Source organism: Thunnus thynnus, chromosome 5 (genome assembly GCF_963924715.1).
Source record: "Thunnus thynnus chromosome 5, fThuThy2.1, whole genome shotgun sequence".
NCBI lineage: Eukaryota > Metazoa > Chordata > Actinopteri > Scombriformes > Scombridae > Thunnus > Thunnus thynnus.
Window position 1 is genome coordinate 12,411,110 of NC_089521.1, and position 25,417 is coordinate 12,436,526.

The 25,417-nt window shown below is 41.7% G+C and overlaps 1 protein-coding gene across 9 annotated transcripts in view; it reads left to right on the forward strand.

The window, feature by feature from the left end:
- The window catches only part of b4galnt4a (beta-1,4-N-acetyl-galactosaminyl transferase 4a), a 148,505-nt gene that overhangs the window by 45,457 nt on the left and 77,631 nt on the right, over window positions 1-25,417 (forward strand). For all 9 annotated transcript variants that reach the window (XM_067589306.1, XM_067589305.1, XM_067589307.1 and 6 more), the window contains one exon: window positions 8,463-8,575. In XM_067589306.1, coding sequence (XP_067445407.1) covers window positions 8,463-8,575 — 113 coding nt within the window. The remainder of the gene's footprint in view (window positions 1-8,462; window positions 8,576-25,417) is intronic.

Consider the following 25,417-nt stretch of genomic DNA (forward strand, 5'->3'; position numbering starts at 1 on the left):
GAAAATGTAATCGGTGCATCCTTCGCCATAACTTCCTCTCCTCTTTTTTTTCATTCTCTGGCTCTCTAGCTTCTGTCTGCCCTGTCTATCTTGTGTCATTGAACATGATGGAAATGTTTCCATTTTGCACTCTCGTTGTCTCCATGGCAACCCAGTGTAGGGCCAAAGCAGACCTCTAGACAGCTGCTGGAGTTCACAGAAGCTTTGAGCACTAAGTAGCAGGAGGAGATGGGTAGAGGCAGACAGCCATTTAAAGGTGAGCAGGGTGGGCTTGTAGGTCACGGAGGGATCAGACTGTTTTGCTCCACAGCCTATGGCCAAATACCAACTAGATGGGAGATTGACAGAAATATGTCAGGTCCTTTTTTTTTTTAACTGTGTGTCCAACATGACCTGAGTTGCCAGCTAACTAGCTCTTAAAAAGATCTATCCCACACTCAGCCAAGGATAGAAGGCAAAATTTATCAATGATGCAGAATACCCAGTTTGTCTGGTGATTTAATGTCAGCTTTAAGGCGTCACCTCCTAGGCCCTGTTTATCTGCTAATTGTCAGATGAGTGTAAAAACCTCTAAAGCGCATAATATTTATGTTTCAAGCTTCGAGTCGAGAGCAAGTCATATTTAAACCCACTGGAGTCCAGGTAGTCTAGAGATAAGTAGTAGGCACTTCCTGGCTTTCACAGCTGCTTTGATTACAGCTTCTTAATTGCACTTTCTACACTCTAAGATCATTATATTGTAAGCAGTGATAAATATGCATAAATAGAAAGCCAAAGATTGACTTGCATAATTGTACTCATAGATGTTACGAACACGAGCAGCTTTTCACACACCGGCTTTCGCTGTGAATCCAGCAGACCTCACACTAATGCCAGTTCATTGCCAAGCTCATCTACTCTGAAATGCAAGTGTTTAATTGATTCTATTCATTAAAATTGCTTCAAAACAATACCCTCTACATATGAGTGTGTGTGTATGTGCGTGTTTGCATGCAAGAGCGTGTGTGCGAGCGTGTGTGCGAGCGTGTGTGTGTGTGATCGGAGCCCGGCACTGCAATGAGGTCATTCCATTTTCTTTCAGGCTGTCTATTAATCTTTGCGTGCACCGGGCCTTGGGGCTCTGATTTTATGTTTGTCTCCATCCGAGGTATTTTGTTTTTTTGTTATTTGAATTTTCCTAAGTGGCGGCTTTAGTGAGCTGTTAGTGGAGTGCAAAACATTGCGGGAGCTTAGAGGAGAGGGTAGAAGAGTGAGAGAGAGAGAGTGGGACCTCTTTGCCCCTGACCCATATTACAGCACATTAAGCATCTCTGCCATCTCACTCTCTCTCTCTCTCTCTCTCTCTCTCTCGCTGCCCTACACACCCACAGGCCTACAAGCTCACATTCACTCCACTTTCTGTCGCTTCTCCCATCAACTTATCTCCATCTCTATCTGTGTCTTTCCATGCCTCTCTATGCCACAGTCTCTTTGATTCTATTTATCTCATCTCCAAAGCCTTGTTATGCCTCTTGTCTTAATGCACCCGCACTTTTCCTCAGAAGGCTGTGTTGTTGGAGCCGAACTAAAGGCCGGGGAGTGCAGCACTCAGAGCCAGGCCTATTCATCAGTGTCACGGCGGCCCTCCACTCTTCTTCATTACTGACTGGCTAATGGCACAGATCAGTACAGTTTATTTGCTATAATTAGCTAGCTCCATTTGGCCAGCACAGCCCTTGTGAAGCCCGCTACACATACGCTGCCCCCTGCCATGCCACCCTGCGTGTGTGTGTGTGTGTGTGTGTGTGTGTGTGTGTGTGCATGAATGCTTTGCTCTTGTGCCTAAAAGAGTCGTTAAAAAACTATACAGGCCCATCATTTTGACATTCTCCATTGCCTTATGTCAGCCATGTCTTATAATGTCCTCTGCGATTGCAGAGGAAAAAGCCACGAGCCTTGTAAAACTTAATAAGCTCTGTGCTTGTAAAAAGTAGTAGAGTGTATTGTAAATGCATCGCAGAGAGAGAGAGGGATTATGGATCGAGAGTGAATGAGTGAGTGACTAAGTCAATCAGTGAATGGCTGACTGAGTAATGAGTGATTGAATGAATGAACATGTGAGCGAATGGGAAATGGTAGGCTCCGTCCCTGTGGTCACAACTTCTTCTTCTTCTTCTATTGTCTCTCTTACTCCCTCTTGTCCTTGCATCCCACTCAAGTTTCTCTCACTGTCTCCTCCAGCGTGCCACTCTCTCCCTTGACTTCCAATTTCATCTCCTCCCTCGTACCCTCTCGCATTCTCCACCCTTTCACCCTGTCCCCCTCTCACTTAATCTCCCTGTCTTTCTCCCGCCCTTGTGTTCTTAAAAGCTGAAGCCTCTTGTTTTTCGTCATCCCATGCATCTTTAATCTTGTTCCTCAATGGAGGGAGAGGAGGTGGGGTGGGGTGGGGTGGGGGGGATGGAGTCACAGTGTACTCGGTGAGTAGAGGAAAAGAGCGGGCAGAGGCCCCGTCAATAATTTACACAGAGCACGCTGTTGCTGTGGACTCGCCCACTCTCCCTGTAACTCTTTTGTCTCTTCTTCCTCCCTCTATGGGATTCTTGATTTTCGTTCCGCTGGCCTGTGCAGTATTCGAGTCTTAATCCAATAAAGCGTCTTTTGGATGAGATTGAATAGGTTTCGAGTATAAAACTGTTGCTGGAAAATCTGCTGGAATTGCAAGACGGTATTGAGTCAGCATGGACCAAATACCTGAGGACTGTTTCCAGTAAATACGTCTTATTTAGTTACTTGTTTTTTTGGCAAATATATAATTTAACCACCAACATTTTATAAGCCTTTAAAATATGAGGAATATTTGCTATAATTGAATATCTTTAGTTTTGGGACTGCTGGTTCGATAGAACAAGTATCACTTGGGGCTCAAAGAAATTATAATGGACATTTTATGGATTTAAGAAGAAGAAGAAGAAGTACTTTATTGATCACTGGGGGAAATTTATCCTCTGCATCCTATATACTCACACTAGGAGCAGTGGGCAGCCGCAGTGCAGCAGCCGGGGACCAACTCCAGTTCTTTTGCCAGTGCCTTGGTCAGGAGCACTGACAGGAGCATTAACCCTAACATACATGTCTTTGATGGTGCACCCGGTGGAAACCCACACAAACACGGGGAGAACATACAGACTCTGCAAAGAAATGTCCTGGGATGGCTGGGGTTCAAACCCAGGACCCTCTTGCTGTGAGGCAGCAGTGCTAACCTCTGAGCCACCCTGCTGCCACTGTAAGGATGAATTGATTAAATAAAAAAAAAGAAAATAATTGGTTGCAGCCCTAGAAGTATCTACTTTGAATGTCAACCACAAGAACAAATAGATTTGTAACCTAACCTTTATCTGTACATTTGGATGTGTATCTGTAACTGGGAAGCATATATTTAAAGCATTTTTCGCCGCTTGTGTTGCTGTTGGTAGTCCTTTATTACCGTTGAGTATAAGCGTGTTTGCCTGCGCCCTTTCAAAGGAGACCATGTAGGGCGGCAAATAAATTGTGATAATGACCAGTGGCATTGTTCTGTAACCACTGTGAGTTGCTGTGTTTGACTGTGTGCTATTATTTCCCCCTGTTTACCAGAGGGGCTATTACGTGGAACAGATCCAGAGGGCTCCCAAACACATTATTATTTCATTTGTTATGACGAGGATTTGTCATATGTGTTCAAACTCAACTCCTCCTACTTAAACACCTCAGTTAAGTCCTCTGTAGGGTTCAATTTTCACCCCTTTTCTCTTCTAAGTGTCCTTCGTTCTCGCGCGTGTAGCTCCTGCTGCACTCACTTCTTTGACTCTGTGATTAGCATTCTGCTGTATCACCATCCTGTCTATCACTTAACATACAGTGGAGCACCACCTCGCAGTGAAGCGAAACAGTTGTTGTCAGTCTTGTTCAAAGATAAAATGAGAAACAAGAACACGCACATGCATGCACGTGCCACACGTAGGCATATATTGTATGCATGCAAACACACTGAAATACACACACAGTATATAGTATACACACACACACACACACACACACATATATATATATATATATATATATATATCCACAGAGCCATGAGAGCCTGTCTCAGTTGGTTGAAAGCTGTAGAGTTTAGAATATCATTAGTTTTAAAAGGGCAGAAAGGTAAGGTGAACTTATTACTCATTTCTCAGAAGTAAAGGAAGCTGGTGAAAGTTTCCCACAATCTACGTCTCCATCTACAGATTATCAACCTTGGATAAGACTCCTGTTTACTGTGGTTTTTTAATACACTCTGTCACAGACGTAATCTGCAAAACACTTCAAAACCTAGTCACTATCTCTGTCCTCTGGAGGTTGCAGAAGTTGCTCTCCAACATCTTATCTGCGCAGTGAAATAGTGCTGCTGTTTTAGGACCGGGGGATATGAACAGATAGGCAGAACATAAGAGAGGAAGCTGCTAAATGATTAGCATTCCACTTGGTCTCCTGCTGGTGGCGGAGCTCGTAGTCAATTGGCTTCCATTAACCTGCCAGCCAGCTCTTCGTTGCTTCATTGGAGGCGGCACGGAGGCTGGAGGAAGACCCGTCACAGTCCAGGGGCTGGGACCGTCTGCTGCTGCGTCATGGTCTACATGTGAAAGTAAAGGCCAGGTGGAAAAGGAGTCTGTGCTTCAGTTCATCCTGGTCTCACAGTACTTTTTAACTTTGCATAGTCCATGAGTGAATGAAGGCAATGCATGCTAGTTACTTAGGGGAATTACAGTCCCAGCGTAGGATGAAAGAGCTAACCTCCCGGTTTGTAGGACTGATTCACCACAGAAGAACCCACAGAAAAATTATTTATGATTCATTCCCATTGCAGCACCACAGCTTCCTATCTGACAAGCTGCAAATAAGCACATGTCCACACATGCATGCATACTTCTAGTCAGGACACACATACACAGTCTTTTAAAGAGTGCTAAGGGATATGTTGGCAAAAAATGTTTGAACATTTGTCCACAAGTGTTCCAACACACACACACACACACATGCACACACACACACACACACACACTCTACAAGTGCTTTGCAGTTCTCATTATCTTCTCCTTTTGGGATTGTTGAAGAATTTATTAGAAGAATATATTAACAGCGAATGTTCTTTTTCAAAATTTCAAACACTTATCCGTATAAAGGGACTCTTGGTGATTTTAAATGTAACTATAAACTACAAAAATAGCATTCTTCTACATTACATATATTCCTCTACAGCTCTGCATAGGGTGCAGAGACACATGTTGTACTTTCGTTGTATTTTCATTTTTATTTTCTCAAGTAAGACAAAAAATATTCTCTCTCTTCTAGAGACAGTGATTGAGGGACCTGAAAAAGAAGTGAAATTATTTGGAAGTGAATTCTTTGGTTGCCTCCAAATGTTGGTAGACTGCTTTCTGCCACCAGACTGATGTTTCTATAGATGATTTTCTTTCCGTCACACGTTATGTTGTTAATCTTTTCTCTACTTATGGAGGGTATTAAGGGAAGCTCAGATGGCTTTGACTGTCGGTTTGACCATTTATACAACTTGAATATATATATTATGCATACAAAATGCAATTCATTCTCATCAGCTTGTATTGTGTATGTGAAGGTGCAAGGTTTGTTTGTTGAGGACATTTAAGTATGATATATAATAAAAATCCCTTTATTATTCACAGATATACGCTATTTAACTATTTTTTCTTTTTCTGTCACTCATTTAATTTCCAGGTAGAATTGATAAGAGGTCTTTATGCTCTGCGTGCTCATTGATATTAAAGGTAATCACTTATATAAATGATGCGAGACAAAGGGGAGGCTCACCTCGCTCCCTGGTGCATTGCCTGCTCATAATAGTCTGAGATAAACGGTTAAATGGAGATGTGCTGCCAGTTGAATCATGCAGTGACTCATGCGGTGTTTACTCAGAGGAAGAACAAAAATAAACAGCAAAATAAAGCAGGAGATGAATTACAAAGCATAAAGAAATTATTTTGCCATTCAACTGCTATTTGGGTGATTTTGGGTAATTTGTTATATACTAATTACAATACCATATGCTTTTGTGTTTCTCTGATGTGTTATTTTGACATTTAGGGCTTGTAATGGTGTATTTTTAATGTAATTTATATACTAGAGTTTCCTGAACATTCAAACATTACTGAACTACTGAATTCTACCTTTAGAAGTTTTGACAAAAGAGCTTTTAGTTACATAGTAAGATCAAAACGTGGAAGTTGAAGTGCCTCGCTATATTTGGCTCAACAATGGCAGGGGAGTCAGGCTTGAAGTGAGACGAAGTTCAGGACGGCTACTCTTTGGTGCTTGCTCTTTGATCTGGCAGAGCTTTGATAGACCCCAGAGGCCATACTTAGACTGTCCATGTCGAGTTGACGGCTTTTACAGCACGGTTCCTGTGGCTCAAGTGGCTGGAGTTTGACATGGAAATGGCAATCACTGAAAGCTTCCTGGACTGTCATTGGTTTTTTTTTTTCCCCCCTTTTTTTGTCAGGCTGACCTTTCCAGTGCTCTTTGTCCTAAGTGGACAGGAGTGGGAAAACATACAACACAGTACTTTATACCCTCACACAATCAGAGAGAAAGATGGGGAACGGTTTGAAAGGAAATGCTTTCTTGGCAATCGGCACATGGCCATTTTTCCTCCTCTGTTTCCTTTATTCAGCAAAAGGCGAAGATTTCTCAGATCAAAGCAGATTTTTTTTTTATTACTGTTGTCTGGAATCAGTGAAATTGCAGAGGGAATGGAGAGAGACAGGCAAGATGATATCCAAACAAATGAGGAAAACAAATCATCAACACAGATTATGTTTGCTCGAGACTTTCCTGGGATGCAGCTGTACAAGAGGAAAAAAAAAAAAGACTTCTGTTAGAATTTCTTTTATTTCGTGTGTTTGATTGCATGTTTTGATTGTTTTTTGGTTGTATTTTCTAATGTCACCTCTCTGTCTCTGTACATGAATGATGAGTGAGCATGCACAAGTACACCTATCTGTCTTCCTCTTCCCCTTGACCGCATCAACCTGCTCAAAGATCAACCACACTAACACACACACACACACACACACACACACACACCACTTTCCCCCAAAGCCCCCCCACCCCCATCCAATTCAGCCCACTCAGACTCATTGTTAAGGGGACATATTGGAAAACCATTAGCCCTCATTATGCTTTATAGGCACCCGTTCTCCCCACTCTGTCTTTTAATCACAATCCATCCCCTTGTGTGTGCGCGTGGGTGTGTGAGTGCGTGTGTGGCTGTATGCATGTGCGTACGCTACAGCCGCCATTGCTCAGCAGACAGTAATGAACCACTTTCACTGTAATGCATTTGGAACACCACGCTTTTTATGAAGGAGTCAGTGGCACAGGCGCCACCTTTTATGGCAGCCCATCCGAGCTGCAGCGATGTCGCACATTCGTGAACCATGTCAGCCAAATGGGATCGAATGCAATGCAATACAAATAAAGAGATTGGAGTGAATAGGGTATGGATTCCCTTTTTTATATGAACTCCGCAGAGGTAGAAACCCTTATAGGAAACCTCATGAGTGTCTATTTGGTCCTTGTAACTCCAAATAACCAGGCACTCATAAAGTGTCGAATATCCTGTTACTGCTCTGTATTGAATTGTGCTCCGGCTTAATCATCCATGACTCTGTGTGTGTGTCTGTGTGTCTGTGTGTGTGTGTGTATGTGTGTGTATGTACGTGCGTGCCTTTTTGCTGGCAGCACAGAGAGATGGCAATTTTGACCATATGCTCTGTGACGGACACACAAAGATACACTCTCGCATGCACACACACAAACACACAGACTCGTAATGAGTGGATTTAAATTCTGGTTGTTCTCTCCCGGCCAAGGCAACTGTCATCATTGTGCAGCAAAACTCCCATAATCCATCTGTGGCATGACAGCATCCTAACAGCTCCACTTCGCAGCAAAAAAAAAAGCTATTCTTTATGTCTCTCCATTTCTCTATCTCCTTTTTATTTTTAACCCCCCACCCCCCCCTTCCCCACCCTCCTCACCCCCCTCCACGTTTCGCTTCCGGACCAGTTTTTAGTCTCTCTTGTCTCTTTTCGCTTTTCCAATTACATCTCTTTTTTTCCCCCCATTTAATCCCCTTTTCTCTGGAAACTTTTATCTGGTTTTGATTACAGTACATAGGCTCAGTAGGAAGACAAATGAGTGATAGCTCAAAATTATTGTTGACCATAATGATGATAATACTGAAGATATGCATAATTACAACGATTCTATTGGTGATGAGGATAATGATAGAGATCTGAATGACAATGACGCTATTAATTACGATGATTAAAATGGAGATGAAGATGATGACAATGATAGGAGTGATGATAATTGTGCTCGCTGGCTTTCTGAGCAGTGTCCATGTTTTCACCTTGGCTCAGATGGAGAGAGACAGACGGAGGGGACAGACGCCAGCCGCAAGAGGGACACTCGCTCCTCAGCCGGCCACCACAAGAGTGAGGACACCAGCGACAGCAGGGAGGACGAGGCAGCAGTGAGTCTTTCTTTTTTTGCATGTTTGCTAGCTGTCTTCATTTCTGTCTCACCACTCTGGACAGAGTATTAATAGGATATCACTACCTAAGCACACGTACCTGCTGCACCCACATCCCTTTGATTAAGCAGTAATGAGGTTTATTGCTCATGTATGTGTGAAGGAGCTCATCAGGGCTTCAACAATCACAGTCTGGATCATAATTATCATCAAAAACTTTGAGCTTTGGTCTCTGGGCACCCAATGATTATGGCTCCATTCTGCCGGAGCCCCAAAAGACAGTCCTTTCCCTCTATTGACCTCATGCATTTCATTAATAAGGAAGCACTCCAAATCCGTTGTTTTGTCTTTTAACTTCCTGTTTAAACTTGAAGTGGAAGTGGGTGCCATTGTTTAGGTTGAATTTTCCTGCTTGTGATCCTTGTGCCCTTGTGCCTGCATTATAGCAAATATCTGACCAGTATAACAATATAATATACAGCTTGAAGGATTGACAGAGTTGAAGAAGAAGAGCGAACGTGTTTTACAGCAGTCTAACAAACATCAACACATTAGCAAGTCATGTTACTGTTATAATAGTCATGGTGACTGGTCAGAACCATCATTACAGAAGTTGCCTATGTGTGGCCATTCAACACATGTGCCAGTGGAGACACATTACAGTATGTTAGTTACACCACACTGCACAGTCCAGCTTCCCATGATGCGGGCTTATTACAGTGCAACAACCTGAATATTCAAAATTGTATTATTGATAGGATAAATATCATATGTATATAACCTGAATCATCACACTAATAAGTTAAACATCATCATCATCAAAATACCTCCACAAAACGAAGACTGTAAAAGTGTGAATCATGATAAACTACTCTCATTACCTTGACAACAAAGGAAGCTGTACATTTGCTGGATAGCATTTTCATTTAGTTGAAAAGAGTTTTCCAAATCTGTACCAGGCACAGTGTGCAAATGTTTACAACTGAACTGGAAAGGTTTAGGTCTAGTTAACTGTTTAATTCCAAAATGAGATTGAAAACCATAGAAAATAAGTCTGTATCTCTGGATGAGGACAGACTTAAGGAATTGCGCTCCAGTGGAAACTTGAGCAGTCACAAACACTATACTCCTGTACTGTAATATTTTATCTCCATTTTCTTACATAAATTGTATCTAGCTAAGAGTCTGCTTTATTAAAGTAAGAGCAATCTTTTAATACTCTCAAGATTCACCTTCCATCATTTGGCCTTGAGGCAGACGATTTATTATTAGTCCCTTCTTCCTCAACCAGTCGACCAGCACTTGTCACTCATGTTGACAGACTGTCTACCTTGAAAAGGTATCTTGCCTGAGGCTCAGGTATCTGTAGAAGTGCAAACTCTTCACCTTTCAGCGAAATTTTCTGTTTTGAGATCAAAATAGGTCACCTACAAGATTCATGTAGATCTGAGGAGGTTGGGTTGATTGGTGTTATGCAAGTAGCGTTGCTCCTTTAAAGGTTAGCTCAGTGTGTAGGTTGTGTGTGTAGTGAGTGTGCAGTCGAGAGGGAGAGAGAGAGCGAGAGCAGGTGTGATCGTGAGGCTGGTGACCGGAGTATGAAGTTAGCAGTATAGCTGTGAACGTAGCAGTGCAGTGTGTGTACACTTTAGGCTATTTGTCAGTGAATAAATGCTGCAACTCCTCAAGACCCAAGCCAAGTTCTCATTTCTTACTTTGCCACCTGCTGATTAAAATGAAGAAGGTTAGCCCCGAAGTTAGCAACAACGTCGGCCCTGGAGCAGAACACAAAGTCTCCTGTGTGTTTCCCAGCTACATTTTGGACACGGAAGCAAGAAAGGTTAACATTGGGTTAGATGCAGTATTGATTAATTTTAACTCTATAGATTTTGTCTTCAAAGTTTGTCATTTTGATGCATTTATATGCAAACATATTCAGTTTTGAGTCAGTTCTGCGCTGGGTGTACTGGTAATAGCATTATTTTTGTCATAGTTTTCTTGTAGTTATATTATAGTAAACAAAAACAAATGTGTGAATTCACATTTGCATTTATGTTATGTTACTTATTATGTCATATGTAATCATGCATATAGACTAGATGTAAGCTTTTTATGAATTTTACCAATTACATGTCTAATAGTGGAAGAGTGTTAATAAAGAAGCTACTATAAGCTGGTTTCCAACATACTTTTCTATCTTGTTGTTTTCTTCTTGTTTTTGTCTTGTTTATGTATTCAGCTCCCATATCTATTCCTATTCCCATCTATTCTATTCCTTTTATGTGCTTTATGTAGGGTTGTTTTACCCCATAATGGCTGTTAGAATTAGTTTTCAGGCAGATGCAAATATACTTGAAACTAGACTGAAACTAGAAATGAGCATGTGAAGATTTATTCCCGGGGGAGCATGCCACCAGAGCCTCCTAGTTGTGGCAAGTTTTCTCTATCCATGCAATGTTCTCACCTTTTTTTACCCCTTACCTGTTTGCATCTCTGATCTGTAAAAATACCCGAGGTGCTCAAGAATCATGCTGTGAATGCAGACAATCTGTAGTAATTAAATGTTTCACTGCGTGTTTAGTGGTGTTGAATGTTTGGTATGAAAAAAGGCCAACATAATAAAGAGAAAGGATGTAGACAGATACAGATTAATGAGCTGAATCAGATGTAGTTATTGGTATTTTGTTAATAAAAAGCTTTTACCTCTTTGCCTGCTAGAGAGACTCATTACACTGGACTATAAAGGAAGTCCCTGAGAAGCTTCTGTTCAAAATGAACTGAAATGGATCAGAGAGTTAAGAACCAATAAGAGTTCAGTTTGTATAATCCATGATTTTATTATCTTAATTTTTTTGCCTTGATCAGGAAATAGCACCCACCGAGGAACTGATTTTAAATACCCGAGTCTAGTCAATTTTTATCTGTCAGAATAATTCCTTGTACCATATCACACTAGTCACGCAGATTTCTTACTTGCGTGTGCAGCAGTAACTATATCTCTGACAAATTTGACAATATGATATATAATGTGCACTGTAACATCACTCTAATACACCATACATAACATACTATATGTACTTGGCCACACACACACTGTGGCTGCGGGAGTTTAAGACCCAAACACAGTTAAAGTTAAAACCCAAATTGTTACGATATCGCTGTGTGAATGTCGACTAGCCGAGGGGACCGGCCAAGAGAAGAAGACGATACATCTCATTCCATAAAATGCAGTCGTCTTCAAAATCGATTTAAGTGAAGGCTTTAGGAAATGTGCTTCAAGAGATAAGAGTCATGAAGGGAATCGGCCAGGGGGTTTTTTCTGAACGGCCCTCCTCTAAACTAAACCTGCCTGATAGTGTTAGGGCTTCTCTTCTGTAACAGTCAAATGAAAAGCGGCTCTCAGGATGAGTCAGTCTCGTGCACTGAAGCTCAAATATTCGACTGCACTGTAAGCATTCTGCTGAAGTCACTAAAATGTGTCAGACAGTTTATGGCAGGGTCTTTATGAATTTTAATAGCGTCGCTTTGTCATTTGTTCCCTAAACGACGGGCGATAGATTTGGTTTGCTTCAAATAATGATCAATTAGATGAACTGTGTTCCTACTTGGATGGTAAACACGCTGTAAATCATGAAAATTACAATACAGGAGATAGAATTGGCCCGCTGCAGGGGGTGCTTATTTGGATTTACGATCTTTAGAGTATACAACTGTACTCCGTTTATGGTAATCTATAACGCTGCCTTATTTGTAACAAGCACTATGTTCTATCCGTTCGAAAGTACGTGTATATGTGCACGTTGACCCTGCTCACCCTCAAGACTTCTTTTTTCAGCTCTATAAACGCATCTCTCTTCATCTATAATTCACATGCCCATTTACCAGCTCTTTGTTCCACCAACGCTTGACCTCTGAGTGTGTGTGTGTGCTTCCCTACGTATGAACGTCGCATACTATGTTTCATATTTCTCTCAACTTTGCTGTTCATTCAGCACCAACATCTCGAGGAAATCCAAAACAACATAATTGACACCGGCAGTCGATGTAAGCCTGCTCCAGTAAGAGAGCTCCGTCATTTAGAAAATGTCAGTGCCAAAGGTCAAAGCTGTTGTCCATGTTTCTAGGCCTCATAGCCGAAGATAAGTCCGACACCAGATGTGTGTGCGTGCGTGTCTCTCACAGAAAGAAAGAGAGAGTTGGGGATGATTTAGCGTGTTTAATGTGCTGTAATATGGGTCAGGGGGACAGAGGCCCTTCTGTCTTGTTTGCCTCCTCTGTTAAGCTCCTCTAATGTTTTTGTTCTGCACTAATAGCTCACTAAAGCTGCCATTTTAGAAATTTCAGACAATGAAACCAAAATGGCATGGATGGAAACAAACAGAAAAGCCCCCAAGGCTGTGTGCACTCAAGATTAATAGACAGCCTAAAAGAAAATGGAATGACCTTATTGGAACTGGGCAGCGTTTGGTTCAAACACTCAGTCGGGGGCTTATAGCCTGGACACACAGGGGCTGTCACACACACACTGAGAGAGATATTTCTGCATCGCCTACTGCTTAAATTAATTTAATGAGGACTTTTATGAGACTTGCAACACATATTAAGTCTCTAAATTACACTCTTTCAACTTGTTCATCTTTCTGTTTCTGTCACTTTCTGCCTTCTGGCTCCTTTCCGGGAACACTGAGTGCAAGTGATAGACGGAGCTAAGTGGCATCCTTGGTGTGAGTAAAGGTGAAGTGGAGGATGCTGGTTTCTGATAAAAGCCTTGTAAATGTGTTCTGCACCTCTCTTGTTTGTTGTCAGATGGATGGAGGAAGCAGCAGGAGCAGAGGGGTAACCGTGTTAATCTGAGCATGATAGAGGGAAGTAGGAAAAGACGGGAGAGGGTAAAGGAGACGACAGACAAAAGATGGAAGGAAACAAGACAAATCAGATGAGGAGCAGGATCTTCTGGAGAGGAAGTAATTACGTTCCTTTCCACCTCTGTGAAAGACTGGGACTGAGCAGCGAATGTTTGCTTCTGCACCTTTCTTTCTTCGCCGGCAAGTCACTAAAATTGCGGCTTAAATAGTTGACAGTGTGTCAAGGTTTGCAATTACAGGAGCCGACTTAAGGTGTGTTTGAAAGACATGGAATATCTCTCTGGCCACCTGCTTTTCAAGATGAAACCTGCAATAGATTTACACTGTCACAAAGTGTGTGTGTGTGTGTGTTTGTGTGCACATCACCTCCGGGGGAGCCTCCAGGTGGTTACCACTTTTTTCTGACAGTCTGACACTAAGGTTGTATAAAGCAAGGTCTGTTTTGGTCCTTTGCCATTTGGTGCATATATATATTTTACCATGGAGGTTGGTATGCGTGTGTGTGTTTGTGTGCATGTCGTTAATATGGATGAGATGTGGATTCTGTGCTCTGTGCCCTGCTTTGCTGGCAGATTGCTTTGCTGGCTCCGTCCCTTCATCTCGCACACCTGATGAGAAGGAAGAGTGATGCAGGCAAAGGAGGAGGGTTGGGGCTTCCTAGGAGACAAAAAGGCTGGAGGACAATAAAAGACAGATAGGAGGAGCAGATTGGATGAAACTTGGAACTATTAACATCGATTGAAAGATAGATAAAAGAACTAATTATACAAAAAAAAAAAATCTGCTTCTCTGCACTCTTTGCACCGCCTGTTGGCAGCTACGTCCTGTCGGAGTCGAACTTCGCTTTATGGCATACTCGTTCTCATCTGACTAGATCCTTGCTTGTGGTGTATCAACTCTCAGATGTATGTCACTTTGGATAAAAACGTCTGCTAAATGAATTATCACGTTCTAACATTGTATGTCATGACTACATACAGAAGTAGCACACATGGTTGTAAGCAAAAGTAACATTGCTGTTGGCTCCACTGTGAAGGAGTTAGTTAGAAATAGGGAGCGACTCCTGTAATTTTTGATAACATTAACCTTCAAAAGAAAAAAAGCGGGGGAGCCACATTACAGAACAGAACCATATATATGCCATCATCTAGCAACAAAATTGATTACAAAGACTAGACACGTCGGGATCTAATTCAGCTGAGGCGACAACAATTGATCTAGCACATTGTACGTTTACGTTGTGGTAATTTATCAGAGAGGCATGTTGCAACATCTGTGAAAAAAGACCTTTTGAGTTTTTACTAATTGGGAAAAGTGGAGGTTCGCCAGCACAGTCAGTCCCATTCAGGTAAGAATGAGTGGAAAAACACACAGCACAAGCAGCTCTGCCAGGATGGCACTAGAATCACAGGGTCTGTGTCTATGACCCTGATCAGAGTTATTTTAAAGAAGAGACAGAGCAACTGCTGTATTGTCTTAAACATACATTGTCATCATCCACTTCTAACACTCACATTTTATACTTTTATTGACTGTGAGTGTCTTCCTTTAAGAATACCTTATGGCGCATAGCAAGATTTTAAAAACACATCACAAACAAAAGTCACAACCCATTTCACAATTTCAACATAGAAGTCACAATAGCGGACATTTTTGTCAGATAAGTTGATAAAAATAATAAATCAACACTATCATGCATTGGTATGTAAAGCATCCCTATTTAACACACCCTTACACGCAAATGCAGGCCAACAACTCTCAGTGCCCTTTCCCAGATGTTAATAAGAAAGGGCTCTATAAGGCCAGTTAGCCAAGGTAAAGGCCTGCAACGAGGTCATGGAGATGAAAGCAGATGAGAGGAGAGGTAGGGAGAAAGAGTGTGAGCAGATATTTCATAGGGGGGTCGAGAGAAAGGGCTGCACCATTGTCTTTCACCTGACGGAGATTTTAATCATAGTGGCAATTTTACAGCAGCTCATAAACCACAGCAGCCAGGCCTCATTGTTAACCTCCAATTGCTTTCAGGGCTGTAAATATGGCTGCCTTACATTGCTCTGGCCTTGCCGATAGTTTATGGGAGGTGGGATGAGCTGGTGCTGGCACTGGGAGACTTCCCTGAGAATGATGAGGATCAGAGAGCATGGACTGACTAGTAAATAAACACAAGGCGTATCAACGAGATTCAACACACTCAGCCGTTACAATGCTCCATCTACCAGCTAGGTATTAGGCTGCATGTAATCTGTAAATGGACCCAAACACAGGGATTAGCGTCACAGTGTAACTGCTCAATTTGACATTTAGATTTGACCGTGGAGATCAGTGACACATGACTCATTTTTCCAGGCACCTATTACATTTATTTAGCATTTCAAACGTTGTAACGGATTGGAAAGGGTAGTACATGAGTGATTCGGTGTGATGAATCCAGGACGTGACTCAGTCCGCATCTCTGACATTTGGTTGGCGGAGTTCTCTCCTGCTGGCTGATTGGATCTGCAGCCAGCCAAGTGGAAATGGATCTCCCATGAGGAATTCGGTACATCAACCCAAGCGCCCTACCCCAGAAGTTCACACTGCATTTGTTTTCTGCCACTGTTCTCAAGTGCCGTTGTCACCTCTTTTACCAAAAGAGATTAATTAATTTTTTGTTCTTAATCAAGGACTCCACTGCCAACCTGGTCCTGAGAGTCTCCCGAGTGAACCAAGGAAGGTCGACAGTCTAAATGGGAGATGGAGGGATAATAGAGCTATTACGGTGGACGCCTCTCTGTTGATAAGTAAGCAAGGCAGTAAGCTCTAAAAATGAACATGGAGCTTTTAGATAATCGTGGGTCATTTCCTCCTGAGGATCTTATGACAACTTGAGCAGTCAGAGCAGAGCAAGAGGCAGAAACAGAGACAGCAAGGTTTGCTGTATGGAAGAGACAGACACTAACCAACTATAACCCAAACAGAATAGACAATAAAGACATATTAGGTCTGATTTTGTCATTCCAGAAGTCTACTGAAAGTCAGATCTTCAGCTATTCGGCCACAAAAGATAGATAGATAGATAGATAGATAGATAGATAGGATAGAAAAAGAGACAACAAATCCCAACGCCAACTCTCAGATGTAAACATCCATCACAGTTCACAGATCAACTTTCTAGTTCAACTTGGATCTACTGTTCTCACTGTAGTTGTGCATGCACACAGCTGTCATGCACAATGAGGGATTATTGCCAACATTTCAGGCGTGCTTTCAGTTTTATTTCCAAATAAAGTAGTTTAGATAATCTCAGAAATAATACCCAAGTTGTAATAAACAACGATTTAGTCACTGAGTTGTTGTAGTCATGGATTGAACCCAGTCAAAGGAATAGAGCTGCATACAGGATTTATCTGGTGTTTACACCTCAGCAGTCAAAGCTTTTAAAGTACTGGTTCTTATGCAGCAATGCATATCCCTCTTGGCAATTAATGTATTCCCTTGAATGTACATAATTTCACTTCAAACAGCTTGGGTAAGCCACAAGCCTCTGATAACTGGCTGTAACCAGACAAACAGAACAGTGAATACTTCCCTGTCATTTTTCAAGCTCGGGGGTGTTGACAGCTCCGTTATATGAGGCTATTTGAGGGTTCAGTCCAGAATTGTTTTTCCTCTGGGTGCTTCTGTGCTTCCACTTATTCTCTCCCATCACCTCTCAGGCATTTGTCAGCCTGGTGTTGGTTCACAAAAGCTGGAGATCCAAGCTGTGGGCCTGCAATAAACTCCTAGGCAGAGCTCCAGCAATGTCTTCCTACTCTGAAACCAATGACCAGATGCCAACAGAGTGGAAGCCTGTTTCTCAAGACCAACAGCTCTGTATGCACATGCGGTATTCTATACACAGAAAAATGGACAGCTCTGTGCTGTACATACATCCACATACCAGTGTAAACAAATTTCTGTTTTCATTCATAGGCCTTGAGAACATTTGGCTTTATTTCTATCCTCTATATCCCAGATAAGGGGGGGGGGATTACACAATGAGATCACCCTCAGTCCTTTTAGGCACCCTATTGTAAATTCCTGATCTTTCTACACTCACTCTGGTTCCTACCTGCTGGCTCTGTTCCAGCAGCGGCCAGTGCTAAGCTGCTACCAGCTGGCTGTTTGCTGTTACCAGTCAGTTTTCATGCTGGGGCCGTGCTGGGTGAAGGTCACCAGGTCATGAGACATGACACTGGACTATATCTCTGTTTGTCTTTCTCACCTAAACCCCTCTCTCTCTGTGCGATACTTGCTGTTACACTGATATGATAGATGCCTGCGAGTGTGGTCAAGATGGACTGCTGATGCTCCGCGATACCACCTGAAATCAATATAACAATTAAGTGTCCCATTTACCATAGTAAAGATTATTGAGACTAATATCTAATTGAGTACAGCTGTACACAGGATTCTCTGTCCTCTCAGTGGAGTGCTGATTAACTCTTTTTACTGAGCAATGAACTGAGTAGTAGTTGGTATTTACAGACCTTTTGCTGTTGTTTTCCAAAACAGGAAAATCAAAGTAAAATTTTCACATCTCCTGCAACTATCAAAACTATCAAAAGTAATATTAGAAAAAAATTTGAATAACACTTTCATGATGTCTGTTATCTCATTCTATCAAAGGGATGTTTTAGGGCATATAAGGACATTATTTTAATGAGCGCTTGTGTAGCTGAGCTGCTGCATCTGAACCGACCTGCTTCAGCCTCCAGACTGCAGCCGAGCGCGCACAAGGCAGACTTCATTACTCCTCCAGGGCTGAGTATACCCGTCACTATACTCAGCTGCTGGTAAACAAAACTCAGGAACTCGACTTGGTTCTTGAGGTGCTGTGGCATTTATTTCCTGACAAACTGTAGCTCAGACTGCACGTTCACTGTTACATTCACGGCTTACTGCTAACCCAACTCCGCTGCCACTTCCCACATTCCTGCCCTGTCCCAGGCTCAGCCGCTCCGCATCTCTCTCTCCTGCACCAATCCGCTATTTCTCCACAATATTTACATTTAGCTTTGTTTTGTCCTATATCATATTAAGCCCACTCAACCAGCATGGTATCTTTTTTCTATACCAGTTTTTTCTCCTCTAACCCTGCCCCCACCCTCATTTCTCCAACATTTGTGTCGTGTTATCTATCTGATTAGTCTGGACACGCATAATTAATTATATTGCTTAAAACAATGCTGACTCGACTCATGAAATGAACCCACACACCAAAACTCTTGACTGATTGTGTACCTAGGGCTATAGAGTTAAATTTGTTGTTGTATTTTCAATGGATAGATGGCGGCCTGTGTGAAGGAATGAATTTATCGAATGTGTGACTAAAATTAAGCTGTTTAGAGGGTCATAGTGTTGGTGTGGTTAACTTTTAGATTAGGCCGTCTTTTCTGTCATAGTTCAATATGAAATACTACAGAATCTCATAGAATGTCTTGAACTGGCGATTGATGATGAAGTTCTGTACTTAAATCATAACTACGCACAACCAGAATCAGCAGTCTTGCATAAATAGAAAAGAACAGGTTCCTACAGACCATTAAGTTGATGGTTAAACACCTCGGATGGGAAAATGCATCGAACCTCTCGAGACAAACTTGTTCAAGTGCTCAATGTTTTAAGTGCTTTTAAAGAGCTGCATCGTAGAAAAAGGTTTGGCAGTGGAAGTAATCTATGCACTTCTAAAGTTGCTTGTACGACTGCCAGATATAAGTAGATGCGGCTCCTGTTGCCACTTGATAAAGGGGAACAAAAAACGTGCACACCTCCATTTTTCTTCTGCTACATAAAGACTCTCAAAGAAGCAGGTTAACAATAGAAACAAGGCAGGGATAAGACGCATACAGAAAAATGCTGAACAATGGAGGAAAAGCATCCTCTGTCTCCCTCCTCATCTTTCTTGCCAAATCTCCTACCGCTCACGCATTTACTTCACGAGCGGCAGATAAGGGAAGACTTGGCCGAGAAGCATCATGGGTAGACGGATGGATGGATGGATGGATGTGTGATGTGTGAGTAATTGAATTGGAAACTCGAAATTCTTGGTGTGGGCACGCAGTGTTTATGTGGGTTTAAAGAAGAGGAGGAGCAGATTCATTTCCATTCTCGTGGGAACATTTCCTGCTTTCATCAGAATTCCCTGTTTACCAGAGTTAGAGCGAGTGCCATATCTCTGAAGAGTTGGAGGGGATTTTGTGTTTTGCTTCAGGTTTCAGCTTTTTCACAAGGGAGTTTTCTATAGGTGCCTGCTTTCAAGTGTCTAATTTTGTTTCTTTTAGTCCGCACTCTTTCATCTCAGAATGGCCTCAAAATAATAACCAGTGTGTCGAGATGCTTGTAACTCATTGATGTACAGAGTGACAGAACACGCACCACTGATAAAAACACTGATGACAATTTTACAGGCTAACACTAGTGTAGGCGTAGAAGCTTGCTGGTACGACAGTGTTCTTGATTTTTCTGCCCCTTCACTCCCGCTGCAGTAATCTATTCAGATTGTCAGACATTTGACTTGCAGGGTCAAGTCTCTTCCGTCTTTTCTCACTTCCTTGCTTCCAATCCTTCACTGCTCATTCAGCTGGACCATGTGTTTCCAGTCTATAATGTATTGTCTCCTGTGGTGAACTAGCCGGTGGGTCTTACCCCTCATTGATCTCTGCTGTCCCCATGCTGTCCGGGCAGAGGGCAGACACTTGGAGCCTGTTGATTGATCTCCTCAAGACCTCTGAGTGCTCCCCCCCGCCCATCGTCGACCACCTTGTTCTGTCCTCTTCAACTCCTTTATGTGCCTTGTCATTGCTTCTCTGTCACCTCTTTCTCCTCTTCTTCTACTGGTCTTCATCTCCTCCCCCTTTAAAAGAGCATAACCCAACATTTAGCATTTTTAAGCAGTATTTAAGCATTCGATAAAATGTTAAGAATACACTGTAATGTATTTATCAGCAATCATAACTTATACTATAAAGCATTCTTAACTGGTGTATTAACACTTAATGAATGATTGATAACAGTATAATAGCTGTATTTATAATCATGTATGATGGCGTACATTAACGAATCCTTACCGTGTGTCACAAAATATTTATTAACCACTTATACAGATGTACAGATCATTTACAGTTGAGTTTAAAGCTGTTGATAAATGTGAAAACTGCAATGAGATATAAATATATGCAAGTCAATGAAAAAAAAAGTAACGCCTGCACAAAACTCATTAAGACACGTTGAGCTTGAGATTCATTGACTTCACAGCTTCACAGGAGGAGTTATACTTTTGCGCTTGAAACCATGCCCAACAGTGATGTCATGGTGTCCCCGAGTACACCTGTATAACACTGCACATCACAAGATGAAAAGTTAAACCCCTGGAGGTCAAAGCTACTCTTTAAAAGCAACATTATTGTGGGAATATTTAACTTTTTTTTTCCATGAACATGAATATGTAGACCAGATTGCCTGGCAATCTATCCAGTAGTTGTTGAGATATTACACTTGAAACCACAAATGTGAACCTCATGGTGAGTAGAGGAAAAGTCATGGGATCTCCAAAGTCAGTAGGATTGATCCTCTGGGAACAATGAATGTCTATACAAAATGTTTGCCTATCCATGTTGAAGATATTGAGATATTTTGCTGGATTAGTGAAAACTTTGATCAGCTGGTGGCACTTGAGAGAAATTTAGGGGATCACCAAAGTCAGTAGGATTCATTCTCTGGGGACCATGAATATTTGAACAAAAGTTAATGTCAATCCATGAAATAGTTGTTGAGATATTTCAGTCTAGAGCTAAGTTGTGGCCCAACCGACTGACAGACAAACATCCCTAAACATATTGTGACACACTTTCTCCAAGGAAAGGCCAGACTGCATGCCTGAAAATCCAGCCTCAAAACCACAAATGAATGCCTTATCTTTACTGTGATGGATAGTACTGACTGCATGCAGACATGAATAATGTCCACCTGTCCTGTAGGAATTATTTTTCCTCCTCTTTATCGTTTGCTTATCAGTCCTCCTCCTCCTCCTCACCTTCTCATATCAGCTCCATTAGCGTCTCTGCTTCCACAACCTCCACTACTCTTCCTCACACACCCTCATCCTTCGACCTTCCCCTGTCTTCTCATTTCACCTCATGTTCTGGGTTGGACAAAAGGAGTACCCTATGCATTAGCATGAAAATTCCATTTATACTGTTCCATTATAATACTAGTATAATGATATAATTATGATGCCATAAAATTTAGTCAATATAACCTGCTGCAAGTGACAGTTACAGATCACACTGCTGTGATTACCATAGAAACCACACTAAGAGTTTGACCTTTCAAAGTCTTTGCGAGTAGGTGGTGACAGGCCTCATTTACCAGCTTTTCCAATCAAGCCACACACATCAGATATGATCACACACTTTCTGTGCTGCTCTGACAACTTACATGTCGTAACACTGCTTCGAGGAAAAAAGTAAATGGATTTAAGATTAAATATTGACTATGACTATGGAATGGCTAAGATAAAGGAAAAGAAGGTAATTATTCTTCATGTATCTCATCCTGGGGTAATGGCCTAAACAGGCCGACCAAGCAGTCTATTAATCTAGCTACAGTTGCGGACGGAGAGAGCTGCTGAAGCGCTTTCTTTTGCTCTGTTGTTATTGTCAGGATATCAATTCCTTTAAGCGTCCTCCTAGATTTATTCTGTCATTAAACAACCCACTGCCTTGATTTTTCTCACTTGAGCCAGTAGAAGTTTGCAGGTATATCGACACCCAAGTCGATGCCACTGGCTGGGAGGCATGGATGGATCCGGAGTGGCCATTTCAGACTCTTGTGAGATGGCAGCTGGCGGGAGAAAACCAATTTTTATTGGCTTTTTCAATTTGCGCCTGACCGGACAGGAGCAACACTGTGTTAATTGCAACCAGTGAATCAATGGTGCAGTGTGAGTGAGTGTCTCTGGTTTGTCTCTGGTGTGTTCAAAATTGAAAAACCAGGAGAAGAGCAGTTATCCTGCCACTGTATATGAAATAAATTTGTCACTGAAGCATATTTTCAAGTTCAATTCATCAACACATCTAAATGAATCAAATTTTTTTACATTCGTGAGTGAGTCGGGTACCTTTTTCAGTGTTCTGAGGAGCAATATCTGTAAGTGAAGAAACACACTGCAGATGTGATAATAAGCAAAAAGTGATGCCATTTAAAAGCAATCTCCATCTCTATTTTTGTACTTTATATCAATCCTGGTTCAATACACAATAACTAGTGAACTGACTGTAAATATTAATACAAACAGCACAGCTAACATCAAGCATTAATTAGCCAATATCTCTCACGCACACAGACAAAATCTGTAATCCTCTGCCCACTCAGAAAACAAACCCTCCAACATCAGAACAATCAACCAGCAAGCTGCTGCTTAATAAATTAAAACTGATTAATCAGTTTGTTTCGATGTGAGAGGGACAGATGACGGAAAGCACAGAACAACATGAGCCGGCTAAATCCACAAAGAGGTGAATCTCCAAATCCTCACCAGATGGCTGAAAAATTGGCAACTGTTATGAGTTCTCCCTGAAGTATTCTGAATAACTATCCAAAGCACAGCAGCCGCCTGCGGGCTTGACACTTTTCCATCATCTCACATCTGTTTTCCACTTTTTTAACTGTCATCTACACTTGTCAAAAGTTGTGAGGTTGCCTGGAAGAGTGCAGTTTTGGCTGTCTTTTCACATTAAATTGTGCCTGCATTACTGCCTCCTTGGAGCCCCTTTTTCAATTCATGACTGGATGTATATAAACACACAGGTGAGGCCATATTATAATCTGTTGCAATATTGATCATTTTTGTCACCTCACGTATGCCCACAGAGGTGTGAACACAAAACCATAGTGCTTAGAGCGTAGAGCTGTTGGTATGCAGCAAGCACCTCTCAGGGTCAAGAGAATTCATAATCAGTAGATTTTAAGTTGATGTAATTAATGCAACCCAAAGTGCTTGATTTACAAGCTGCGTTTTGCAGAGGTTTATGTGTTGTTTGCAGAAAAAGTGGTTAAATGGATAAAATGGAAGTTGGCAAACTGCTGATGAAGACTAGCAATTTGTAAGCCAAAAATCTATGATAAATACTGTATAAGACACAACAATGAATAACAGGCAATTCAGTTTGTCACACGAGCAGTGCTCAAAAAAAACATTTACCTTTGAAAATTTGTCTCCATTTCTTAAGCTCCACTGTGCATCCATGTATGTGACTGTTGTGTGAGATGTATAAGATGAAAAAAATGAAAACTTATGGAAAAACTCTTGTAGTTTTGCACAATTGTGAGAATATTACTGGTATGAGTTGAATTTGTATTACTGCTAGTCATGAAATAGTCACTGTGTAATATATTGTATATGTTAAATGGCCTGATATGCTATAGTCAGCAGTTAATGGCCAGATGTAGGCAGAAAGAGAGAGAGAGAATCAGACAGACTGTCAGACAAATAATTCGACACAGACCTTATGGCCACAGTAACAGAAGAAGAGATGATGATGAGACAGATATACAGATTGAGAGTGAAAGAGTTGACCCTGAGCTGACACTGTGTCACAGCCAATCATCATCCTCCTCCAGCGCAGGAAACACTGCAGTAATATAATAAAAGTTCAAGATGTAATCATTTAATTGCTGTACCAACCAAATTTTCTAGACATTTATGTCAGTATGCTGAGGACTGATACAAGACAGGGCATGATCTATGACAGACATTTACCTCACAATACAATAATACATCAATGATCAATTATTTGCATAATCAATTATTTACATAATGGTACCTAACAAAGCATCTGTTTGTAAGAGATGTTGCAAAATTATATCACAAGCTTTGTATCTTGGTGTGCTGTGCTGTAGGAGTGAGTGGTTTCACAGCGTGGGTTTCTTGAAGACTCTATACAGTATTACAGGTGTTGGTTGAAGTTGGTACAGTACATGTCATCTATGATCTGACAAGACGCCTGCAGGTGGATGAAATTACAACCCACGCACCTGGTTCATATCGATGGAGGCTACAGAACAATGTGGGCGTGCTGGCAAAAAGAGGAGGGCGCAGTGTCCTGGAATGAGCTATAAATTACCTTTCCGCCTCTTTCCAGGTGCCCAGAGATTGGATGGATGGACAGGTGGATGGATGGATGAATGGACAGAAAACAAGTGAGGGTGGGTAAAGGGACTGAGTGAACATGAGGTCTGAGATGCACAAACAAAGCCCGAAGACAAAGGAGCAGCTTGGGACTGTGGGTGCATACGGGGCGAGAGAGAAATATTGGCGGTCTATGATGAAGATTCATCGCTCTTTTCTCGCCACCATCCATCTCCACTAACATGCGCAGACACCATTGAATACCCATGCCACCAAGTTGGTAGTGGGTTTGCTGTGTGGGTGCTAAAATAGAGCTGATGTCAGAGAGGTTAGAGGCAAGAATGATGAAATGTGAAAGTCAGGCAGTAAAAGCAACGCAGCTTTCAAAATAGTACACAGGTGATAAAAGGTGCCATTTATATCAGCAAACGCTTAAGACGCTGTCATTCTCTATGCAGCGTGTTTTTAGGTATGTAAAAACTGCACGGTCCTGACAGACAGGTGAAGCTGACGTGAGATAGAAGAGACTAAGGAGCCTTTCACTGTCTGGATCAGCCAGACTCACATTATTAGAAATACCATATTAGAAAAGCTGCAGAATGTTCTCAGTGTTGTACCAGAAAGTATTTTTGATGCAGCATTCTTGTTTTTAGGGCAAGGCCCAAGTGGTTCAGTGCTTTGAACTTGTGACTTAAAGTAGACGAAAATGTCAAGGAATTTGACTGCTGTGTAAAAATAAAAGCTCACCTACAGTATGTTTTCTCTGTCAGGGAAGCTGTATAATTTTCATGCATAAATGTGACCTCAGCTCAGCAGTTCGCAAAGTAACTT